The sequence below is a fragment of the Mus caroli genome, chromosome 1 (genome assembly GCF_900094665.2).
Source record: "Mus caroli chromosome 1, CAROLI_EIJ_v1.1, whole genome shotgun sequence".
Taxonomy (NCBI): Eukaryota; Metazoa; Chordata; class Mammalia; order Rodentia; family Muridae; genus Mus; species Mus caroli.
In genome coordinates this window covers 39,699,604-39,711,472 of record NC_034570.1, presented here as the reverse complement: position 1 = coordinate 39,711,472, position 11,869 = coordinate 39,699,604, and the positions used below count along the sequence as shown (strand labels likewise).

Below are 11,869 nucleotides of genomic sequence, written 5' to 3'. Positions count from 1 at the left end.
TATGTTTATATGTAGGCATTGTGGTAGAATTCATATAAACGAGTCTATAGAAACATTAGACATGTATTTCCTAGATAGGAAATTTTGTTATGTCTGGGAAGTGGATGATTTTGGTGGTTAACCAGTCAGAAATCTCCAAAATCTTTGAGTTCACCTCAAGTTCCACACACAAAAAAAAAGCTAAATTGTCATGGAAAATTCAAGCACATGTGCAATCTACACTCTAAATGAACCAATGAATGACTTAGAAACTGATGATAGAATTCATGTGGGAAATGAATTTTCAATGTGTTTAGCAATTCTCAAGTGTTACTTACTGCTGGACCAGCTTGACCAGGTTCACCAGGGGGACCTTGGTATCCAGGAGAACCCTAAAATAGAAGAATACTGTAAATATATTTAGGTAACAAGAGCTTCACATGAGTAAATCACAGCTGGATTATTGTAAGAAGTCATAGTTAGTGGATGTAGGCAGAAATTTTATTATATTTTATGATGATTTAAGAGGTTTTTAGGATCACAATAAAGTTAGTTTTATTTTATTTCACTAAAATTGAGTGGTGATGGACTCCAAAGTCTGTTGTATACACATGTAATATGTATTTTAATTTTACCAAAGGTTTAATTGATAATAATTGTTGGGGAGTGAATTGTTTATTGGTTGGGATTATGGATACTGAAATGGCTGATTTATATCCATAACTGCATTAGCTTGCTTCATATATTCATGAAGAAGAAAGCACCAAAAGGAATGAGACTTACAGGAGATCCAGGATGTCCAGAAGAACCAGGGGGTCCTGGAGGGCCTGGGGGACCCTGGAATGTAAATTTGAATGATAAACCCAGTAGATAAATGTCCACATTGTAGAGTAGTGTCTATTCATATATAATGCCAGTATGTATTAAAACATATACAACTTTATATCTTGTTATCTGATAACATACCATATTTAGTTCTGGGACATTTTCAATAAAGATTTTTGCATGAAAACTTTACTTCAGATGAAATTAGAGATACAGTCTAGATTACCAATTAATCTTAAATATGTTAACACTAACACTTAAGAAAGGGAATTCAAAGAAAGTCAGTATAAAATGTGTTGATAAGCTTTATAATATTTCTTAGATACCTCTCTAGGTTATAAATTTTTTTGGATGAGCATATTGTGGAAATATCTTCATACTATAGATCTTATGGTATAAGTTTCTAAAATAACTGTGTCAGTCAACTCCAAACCTCATAGCTATAATGATATACCACAGTAGTGATGATGTGAAGATTTAGATATAAACATGAATCATTATGCATGGGGCACTCACAACTTAAAACAATTTATCTAGACATTATTCAGATATTCACACTAAACTAGAAAAACAGATTTATACTATTTTTATATTCTGATAACAAAAATTTAACTTAACTTTAGGTTATCTCTCTGAAATGTCAATAAATTGTAGTTTTATTTGGTTTTGGTAATCTTTTAAGGGAGGATTTATAACATGAGTGTAATAATAACCAATATTTACAAATATAATATAATCTCCATTTGATTTTCAAATAGTTTTAAAAATCATATCAAAAACTGTGGAAAAATATATATTTCAATTTCTTTTATACCAAATACAGTACTCTTTTATAGGTACTTTGGATTTACTGATAAAAGTTTTTTTTCTTTACCTTGACAAATATATTGCTATACTGTATTCATTTATGCTGATATTTCTCTGAATTATTGGGTTCAATATTGTTGTACTTCCTGAGAACTATTCCAAAGCAAAAGTCACCAACATAGGTGACTTCAAATCCAGTTTTCAATCTTTTTGCTCTTTTCTGTTACTAAAATTCTCGGTCATTTAGAAAGTTTTGAAAGCCCATTACTGTCTAGGTTGAGGTATTGTTTATGGTAGTGGAACATAAAAGATCAATGCATTCTAAAATTACTAATGCTGGATTTAAAACCCGAATGAAAAACAGACTGTGGTATAGGACATTCGTGACTTAAAGTTCATTTAGAATGTAAAAATCAGTGAACAAGATGAAAAAAAGATGCAACTTGGGTGAGAAGATGCAAAGTAAAAGCAATCCTTAACAAAACTACATTTAGTTACACAATAGATGAAAAAAGAACGGACCAGAGCATGGTGGTGGGAAAAGCCCTTGTACAGGTGGGCACGAGGAAACAGCAATATGGAATGACATAAAACGCCACAGGGAGGGAATGAGTTAGGATAGAAAAATCATGAACAGGTTGCTGTTTTCTCTTCCAACCTTGGTAGTCAATGAATCTTTTTGTACGATTGCATGATAACATTGTGTTTCTAGAAGAAACAAAGGCAGTGTGATACTTGAAAACGCTCAGAAACATTTGTACTTACAGCTGGTCCCGGATAGCCACCCATTCCTCCCACTCCAGACTTGACATCATATGAGTCGAATTGGGGAGAATAATTCTGTAGCAAAAGGGTCAAGTACATAGATCAGATCACATTAATACAAAGATCATAGTTATTTTCCAAAGCATTTGTAGTTAGTGTGTGTAACATGTACTGTTCGCTGACATTTCTGCATGCCATATATGATATGTATATCTTGCTTATTGTGTCATTTTATGGCTTTAAATATTAGACACACTACAGAAATGCTTGCTTGTGCAATGTATGGAGGAGATTTTAACTTTAGATATTAAACAAAAACTGTCCTCTTCAATTTGGTCTCAAATGTTATTACTGAAACCATTATTTCTACACAATTGTTATAGCATTATACACAGAACTCTCGAATATTTGAGGACAAAATAACTTTGAAGTAACAACATCCAAGTTTTGAATATCTGACAAAACATGAGTATTAAAATTATTTTTCAAGAAGTCAATAAAATTATATATATATATACATATATATATGTAAACATATATTATATATGCCATGCCATATGATTTAATAAAAGCTGAAACTTCAGTCATGAATCATTGTAAACAATAAAACAAATCAGAAAGGCTCAGAGCTTGCTTTGAGTTCTAGGGCTAGCTTGGCTCTATTTGATTTCTAGGATGCTCCTTGCTGCTGAATTGTTTTGGAAAATACCTTTTATAAACCATACATATTGGTTTATATAGATTCATAAGTTCATCTAAACCCATACAGCAGAACTTTACAATGTTTATATACTTAGTTATTTATTTTATTCCCAGACTGATTGGTTGCCCTAACTCAGAAGGGAAAAAGATGTGCATTAAAGGCAACTCTGTTTATACGAATTCAATAGGCAGTTTTTGGAGCTGCTGTTTAGTGCCCAGCCTTGTAAGTCTTTGCCATTTGTGCTTGGATAAGATTAGGGAATTGCTTGTAATTACCGCACTTCCTAAATACTCTAACTGTTTTAGGAGCTAATAGTCTGTTTATCAAACATAGTGAGTGTAACGTGGACATGTTGAGAAATTGGGAAACTTTAGAAGGACATAGTAGCAATCGTATTATATGGTGACAGTTGAATACTTTTAAGGCTCTTAGCACATAGAAACACTAAGGGTTTTATGAATATAGAAAACTAGAGGACAGAAGTTGCCATTATGAGATAAAAATATAGACCAAACAATGACAAACGAAGGCACTTATATAGAAGAGAATTTAATTCTGTAATTTCTTACCTGGCCACCAGTTGGACATGATTCACAGATTCCAGGGGAGCCAGGAGGACCAGGGAGACCTGGTTGTCCTGGAAGGCCAGGGTCACCATTTCTCCCAGGAATGCCAGGAGGACCCTAACAAAACAAGGCAAACAAAACAACAAAACAGAGAAAATATGAAGTAGTTCAGAATCATCATTAGGAATTTTTCTATTCTTTATCAAACTAGTTATCAGTACAATAATCTGTCCTTAGGCATAAGTATATTTCAAACTAAGTCTTATGAATAATTGTTTATTATTTTCCTTTATATCATGACCTACATTTTCTTTTTAAAATTGAAAAGGGTTGAAGACTTTCAAACTTGGGAAAACTGAACCTTTACATATGTGATCAGTTATAGACTTTCAGTATGAGTTTGGCATCATTTTCATATATGTAGGACAGAAGAAAATTCAGAATGATGAAAATTCATTTGGAACAAGGAAAACCAGCCTTTTCTAGAAATGTCGTTAGCAACTATTGTCCATGGGGAGATGTTACTTACTGGATCTCCCTTGGGGCCTTGAGGTCCATGACCATCAGGAGGCACAGGAGCCTATAACATATAAAGAATATAGAGATTAATATATATAAACTGTAGCACAATTTACATCTTTATTTCTTAAATCTGATTATATCCAATCTCCTGCTTTCTGTTAAAAGTGACACCATTCAATTGTCATGGCAACAGACATGGCTTGCATTTCTTTCAGACCTCTATGCAATAGATCCTATTTACATGTTTAAATATGGTTCTTGAAGATGTAGATTTTGAAGAGTTTATATATTCTACAGACTCACAGGTGTAGATGGTTGTGGACATATTGCACAACATTCTCCAAATGGGATCTCTGGGTTGGGGCAGTCTAGTGGCTCCTCATCACAGATTATGTCATCGCAAAGGACAGATCCTGAGTCACAGACACATATTTGACATGGTTCTGGCTTCCAGACATCTCTAGACTCATAGGACTGACCAAGGTGGCTGCATCCCAATTCATCTGTGGGAAGATAAATTAGAAGATATGGCAATTTAAAAAATGTTTTGACAAAATGTACATTTGTTTTTGGTTGTGCAGTAATGACTATTTACAAAAAGAGTTAAAGTGAAGAAAGTTTGGAACAAGAAATGCTCTTCTTTCATTAAGAATAGATAATGTTTCCCCTCTATAATTTCTATGTACCAAGGAACTACTTGTTATCATAAAATTGGCAAAGTGCAATTTTTCATAAAATCAATTGTTTTTATTTCATTTACATTAAAAAGCTTAACACCAGTAGATAACATTCAAACTCTTGTCTATTACTTATGCAGCTGGAAATGAACAGTTTTACCCAATTGCTCTTCTATGTTCTAATAACAGATGGGAACATTCAACTAGAAGGATGCCTTTTGTTACTAATTCTGGGGCCTTCTGGATTTTATTAACCCACTTCAAAAATCCATGGAAAATTTGAGCTAATCTTGGCAGTATAAACCTCTTCCATATTGTCCTGGGAGAACTAACAAAGCTTATTTTGTGTTGAATGTCACTGCTCACTCTGTTGGCCATTAGTGGGTCAGTATTATATCACATAATGTGTTGTATATCATACAAGAACAAAAGAGTTTTCCAAATGCCCCAAAATAAAGTGATACTTTAAAACAAATATTGACAATGAATAAGTAAAAATAATAGGGGAAGCACGAATGATGGTTTGTGTATTTGTGGCTTACTATGGCAAGAGAAATACCTTCAACCAAAATTTTAGACTTGGTTGTTAATTATATATAAGAAATTGAAATTTCAGCAATCATTTACAGTGAATCAACTTAAGTCATGCCAAAATAAAACCTGGCCTGAATTCTTGAAATGTTAACTGTGTAGTATGGTTAAATGCAGCTTGAAAATTACTATGAGAGTTTGCCAATAATGAATGAATAAATAATAAGTTTTCAAACATCTGCAAATAATTTTGAATATAAACAATGTCTTGCTGAGTTCTTTTACATTTTCTCAGACAGTAAAACTTTATTTTCTCATAAGCCCAATTGTAATTTAAATTTTCTGATTCCCTATCTTCATATTTAGATAATTTGAATAATCTAAAACCATTAATAATCTAAATCTTAAATCCATTAAGACAAATTTCAGAACATCCAGTCTGTATAGACAACAGAGTTGCTTCTAATTCTCATTTATGTCAATACTACTTTAATCATGTCATGAAATAACTCAAGCTTCTTGTATGAATTAAGATTTATTTTTTTATCTTAACAATGTACTGATTTAACAGCCAATCAAAGACAGTTCTGACATTTTCCATAGGTAACAAAGATAATGCAGTCAAACCAAACCAAACCAAACCAAACCAAACCAAACCAAACCAAACCAAACCAAACCAAACCAAACCAAACCAAACCAAGACAAACTAACCAAACTGTGTTAGATAGCAAAGTTGTCTTAGATCCTCCTCTGATGTCTGTAACAGACTGTGAGAACAGGACAGATATTCCTAAGGCTTTAAAGACCACAACTTCAATCTCAATGATTGTAAAAGCTAAATACCAAACTGAATACCTCAGAGTAATTGATGCAATGCTGTCTGGGGTGCTGTTTTGAAGAAAAAAGCTAAGTCCTAACCCATTTATATTTACCTAGAACTGATATTTTGTACTTAAGAAAAAAATGAAATTAAAGTGCTGAAATAAAAGATTATCAGTGAAATCACTAAAATCTTCTCATGGGTCCTCCTCCTTTAATGTGAATAAAAAATGATGCTTTGTATTAGACTGACACATACTCATTTGATTAGCTTCAATTTGGGATATTCTGCATGAACATGTGGACATCAAACTGCCTGATCTCAACTCTTAAAATACTAGTAAATTGAGCTAATGATTCTTTCAATAATTTAATTTTGCATGAGGAATATTTTGCCACATTTAATAAAGTGTGCAGGTTATTAAAAGGAACTATTGGATACTTTAAAAAGTAAAGATACAATAAAATACATTAGAATGAATTTAAAATCATTTTATTATTTCATTATAATAATTATTAAAATTATTATTTTATTTAAAAATATAATTAAAATAGATTTAAATTCCTCATATTTTAAAAAACATCATATATTTTATATGCCCTTAGAAATACCATGAAACGTTTTTCTCATCCATTCTTCTTCACAAGTGTATACCTCATTGAAGGTATTCTCACATCAGAAGAAAAACAGTGTTTGTTATTTGTTTGGAATGTTGACGCCGACTCATTAAAAGCTTAAGTGAATATTTTAACCCAGGGTTACATGATAGAAAACTGTTATTTAGCTTCCTGTTTCTAAGTTTTTTTTTTTTAGAAATCTTATTGAGTGGTTTTTAAAGTGTAGAGATTTCAACATAATGATCAGTGGATCTTAGTACATCTTTACTTCTTATATTTTAAAAACATTTTTACTTCACTTTAATTAATATACCAAGTTGTAAACACCCTACACCTTAATGGAGTTTCATGTATTATATTGACACATATAAACCAATATTATGTTTAATCCACATTAAGCATATTTATCTACACAAAAATTTGTAATTTATGGTAAAACCTTTCAAAATACTTCCACCTATCCTTTAAAATACACTACACACTTTTATTGCTAGTAGTTGTCCTACTGTGCAATTCTACACCAGAATATTTTTGGTGTTATCTAATGGTCAGGTCTCATTGACACCCATTCTGCATCCTGCCCTTTGCCTCTAGAGACCACCATTCTAATCCTAATGTGACCTCAATTTTTGGGGTGAGTTCTTTCTTTTAATCTGCTCAGAATATTTAAAATGATATTGTATATGGTCTTTTGCTTTAGAAAGTTGTGTTGTTCTACATAAATAAATTTGGAATGTCTAAAAAAATAAGAAGTAATGAATCTAATTTGTTGCCCAAAGTTACTTCATATCCCCTTGAAACAAAGATGGCATGCTTGAAACATCAGATTCTGAAAAGTCACAAGTAGATCTTGCATCTGAAAACTAGCCCTTCCTATTTATCTTATCATCTTTGCCTAAAAAGGGGGTGTTGCACAACTTCTTCTGATTCATCACCTCATACAAGGCAATCTACTGTTACCAATGTAGGATACCAGAAGCTGAGCCTATGATATATGTACCTCATGACTCCAGCTTAGGGAGCCAACTTGGGAAGTTATTGTAAAGCAGGAAAAGAGGACATTTCCTGGAATGCTCTATGCTTTGCAGCACTTAAAGATAAGATAACACCTGACATGTAGGACTAAGTTACCTCACAATGTCCCTTTCACTTATTAGGGTGCTGTGTTCACAGAAACTTTGATAAAGAGGAAGCTGAACACTTTTGTAAGAAATATTAAATAAAAGATAATTGCATTTTCAATTCTGGACAAGGTAATAAAGTAAGATGCTCAAAGCTGACCTTGGGATCTCTGCAAGTGCAGGATGCACTCTGCACTCCTGAGTCACCTTTCTAGCAACAGCACAGAGATGCTGAAGAGACAGTCTTTTAAAATGGAAATGAAGTTCATTTTTAAGTGTTGTTTTACATGGCTAGGGAGATTCTGGTTATTCTACTTTCCACCAAGAAAACTAAATGAATGATGCTTAGGTGTTTCTTTATTTTATTCTGTATAGGCACATGCTTTTTATGTCCCTAAACTTTTCCTACAACTTGATTGATATTTATTTTGCCAAAATAAAAATAGATAAATGGAAAATTAAAGTATGTATAATCATCAAAATACATCTATAATGGATCCTACCAAATTATGAAAATATTTAATATATTTAATTTATTGTATAGCAACTTTAGTTTTATACTTTGAGAATGCAGATGTTCATGTAATCTTTCCTATCATTACATGATACTTTAATTCCTTTCACAGTGTCATGGTAGTTGACAGTACTTGGCAAACGAATGATAGATCAAGCCTCTGTTCTAGGAACTACTCTTGAGTGGCTGACATCTTTTTCTTTTCTTTCAAATTATAAATGCCACTAGGTTAGCCTTGAAACCACAATCCTTGCTGTGAGTTTTCAGATTGCTGGGAACATAGGTGCAGACTGCTAGGAATGCAGGCATGCATCACTAATATCAAATTGCTGGAAATGCCGTTGTGTATCACTGCATTAGACTGCTGGGAATGCAGGTGTTCATCACTATTCCTGATGCTTTATATCAATTTTATGATTTCCTTCATGCATGTTTTGAGCTGAATGCTATCACAGTCCTCAATGCACACAAAGAACCTGGGACAAACTAAGTAACTATCCAGGTAAAATACTTAAAGGAATTCAGATTTGAATCTAGCATGTTTTTCTAAAATCTGATATTCCTAACTTCATTATGTTTTTACTGCTTTCAAGGATTCTATAGAATGAAAAAGACCTGTTTCAGTACCCTGTCACAGATGGTTTGTAAACTCTGTATCCTTTTTAAAGGAATAACAGTGATCTCTAAAATGTCTTTTTTTTTTCTCTATCTTAAAATGGGAAGATACCATCTGGAGTGGAATCCTACTGTTTATTTCTCTTGACCTTATGAAAAAGGTTTGTATTTCCAAGGCCACCCTGATGGGATCCAGACCACCAGCAAGATGAATGTGTGACTTGGAAGCCAGGCACTAAGACTGAAAAAAACAAACATAAACTTTCTGCATCAGATACATAGATGTATTTAGGATGACTAAGGCACTACTTTTCAAAAACTATAGTTTTTGCTTGATTTGCATTTGTTAACTTCTAACTTGAGCACAAGTCTCCTTTGAATGCTACTTGGGCACTATAAATTCTGTGCAACATCATAAAGTGTTTCTGTGAGAAATGTCGTTTGTTGGCCTCTACAACAACAAACACAAGAACAAAAAAGTCTCACAACTATGTTAACTGAGAAAGTCATCTTTCAATGCTCATTATCAAAGCTAATTTAACTATTAATACGTTTTGGATTAGTTGTGGTTTTACCTTACTTCTTTGGGGCAATTTTAGTATTTCTTCCATTTGAACTTTCCGTTTTGTTCATTGAGATTACATTTGAAATGGCAGGGCTTGACCTCAGCCATGGAAAAAGCAAGGCTTTGATTAGTTAATCTGAAAGGAATCCACTTGGGCTATGTTTTTGTTAGGCACAGACAGAACTTCTAGTGGTTAATGTAACTCTCCAAAGTGCAGCTAACAAACGACTGCTGTGCAGAACTAGCTCAGAGTTTCCACTGCTTTCCTGACAGGCAAAGTTTCCTCCTTTAAAACTTTTGGATTAAAAAAAAAAAAAACAATGTGGATTTTTTTCTAAGCATGGAAAATAATGACACTAAGCTTTTAGCTCTAAGAAACAGAATGAAACATTTTATGAGAATTAGCTCACACATATTGCCAGAAAGTCACAGTGTACCCGAAGCTTTAGTGTCTGCCAGGTCCAGCAAAGGCAAGCTCATCTTTGATCTTCCCAGCTCTGACTTACAAGCAATCCACTTTAATGGCTTCAAGGTGGAGTTATCAGTGATTGCCTGTCACAAAGTACACATAGGAACCCGGCACTAGGGACTGTCATCCTCAATGGTCACCACAGAGCTTCAGTGGTTGGCAGTCTTTTCTGAGTTACCACTCCAGGCCTGGTCTGAGACTGTAGGTATGAAACAGGCCTTTCTAAAGAGGCCTTGCTTTCTTTTAGCATCTCCTATAGTTCTGGACAAATCTTTTTAAAAAGAAATCCAAAGGCAAGTCACCAAAGAATCTGCATTCATTAATGGGCCTTTCCTCTCCACTTCTCTCTCACAGCATGGTTTCCGAAGACTTGCTCTCTTCTACAATGCTCAACTGGTCCATCCTAGATCTAAATGTGATGCAGGGTTTGTTATAGGCCCTTCATTCTGAGTACTGTTGAGATGCTGAGGAAATAAAGGGGGTCATGAATAGAAACAACAAAATCTTGTATTGGTAATACTTTATTTACTTACAATGTACATTTTTACAGAAAGGATGATAATTTCTGGTTAAGTCATTAGCTTCTGAGCCTTTTGCTTAATAAACCAGATTAATTTGTTAAAAATTGAATACGGAATAGAAAAAAGGACTACCATTTTTTTTTAAAAAAAAACTTTATAAATAAATTTCTAAAATAGTATGGAACTTGGAATCTCTCTTTTATTTACAAATACTTACAAAAGTAAAAAAAATGCAGATGTTCAAGGTTTATGCTTTTGTTCTCAAATCATGTAGTATTTCATTAAATTTTAGTTTCAGTACTAACCCATCCATTCCTGTTTTTAAGCTTTACAAACACACTGTCTGTTACATGACTGATGATATTTAAATATGTACATAATTGTGTATTTTCTTCTGTTAGAAGTAAGGTTACTACCGTGACTTTATAATACATTTTATTCCATTGGTTCTATGTGATTAGTAATTCGGACAACACAAACAAGAGAAAATGTAAATGCTAATCTTAGCTATAATTTTCCTTTTTAAACATAATGAGAAATAAACTCAAAAATATGAAACAAGAGTTCATTCTCTCAGTTCATTTACAGTTTTGAAATCACAAATCAGTTCATGGTTCACAGTTAATTTTTGTGAAATTATCAACATAACAAAATGCAGAAGCTTAAACCTTAGAAGACATTTAGCTTGTGTCCCTGTTCTAAGGAAGCAATATTACTAACATCTATTTATGGACCTATAGTCAGCAGAATGCAAATATTAAGCGAGGATGATATTAGCCTATGAGTAGGAAAAAATACATTTAAAAATGATGCAATGAATTTAGATAAGTTTCTATCTTTTCTTTGACAGTATTGGAGATTGAAGCTAGGGCATCATATGCTCTGGAAAAGCTCTCTACCACTGACCTGCATCTCCAGACTTCTATAAACTTTTCATTTTGAGACAAGAGTCTCACTCCCATTCAGACACTTTGAACTCAGGAAGATTTTGGACTTGTATTCATGTACGCTCAGCCTCCCAAGTAGCTGGGAATGAAGGTCTGTGTCACCATGCCTGGCTGGAAACTATTATTTTGACATTCATTTCCAAAAAGTCTTACAATATATTACCAGTTTGTTTGTGTATTCTTATGTCTGGTAACATTTCATTATCTAATTATTTTACTTATAAAAGGAATGTATAATTTTTGAATCTCTCTCTCTGTCTCTGTCTCTCTCTCTGTCTCTGTCTCTCTCTCTCTCTCTCTCTCTC

General features: G+C 33.2%; 1 protein-coding gene across 1 annotated transcript in view; it reads right to left on the bottom strand.

Moving 5' to 3' along the window:
- The window catches only part of Col3a1 (collagen type III alpha 1 chain), a 37,231-nt gene that overhangs the window by 22,441 nt on the left and 2,921 nt on the right, over positions 1–11,869 (bottom strand). Inside the window, exons 2-7 of the mRNA XM_021152668.1 lie at positions 4,471–4,670; positions 4,175–4,225; positions 3,649–3,762; positions 2,377–2,451; positions 763–816; positions 318–371 (exon numbers count right to left, since the gene is read on the bottom strand). Coding sequence (XP_021008327.1) covers positions 318–371; positions 763–816; positions 2,377–2,451; positions 3,649–3,762; positions 4,175–4,225; positions 4,471–4,670 — 548 coding nt within the window. The remainder of the gene's footprint in view (positions 1–317; positions 372–762; positions 817–2,376; positions 2,452–3,648; positions 3,763–4,174; positions 4,226–4,470; positions 4,671–11,869) is intronic.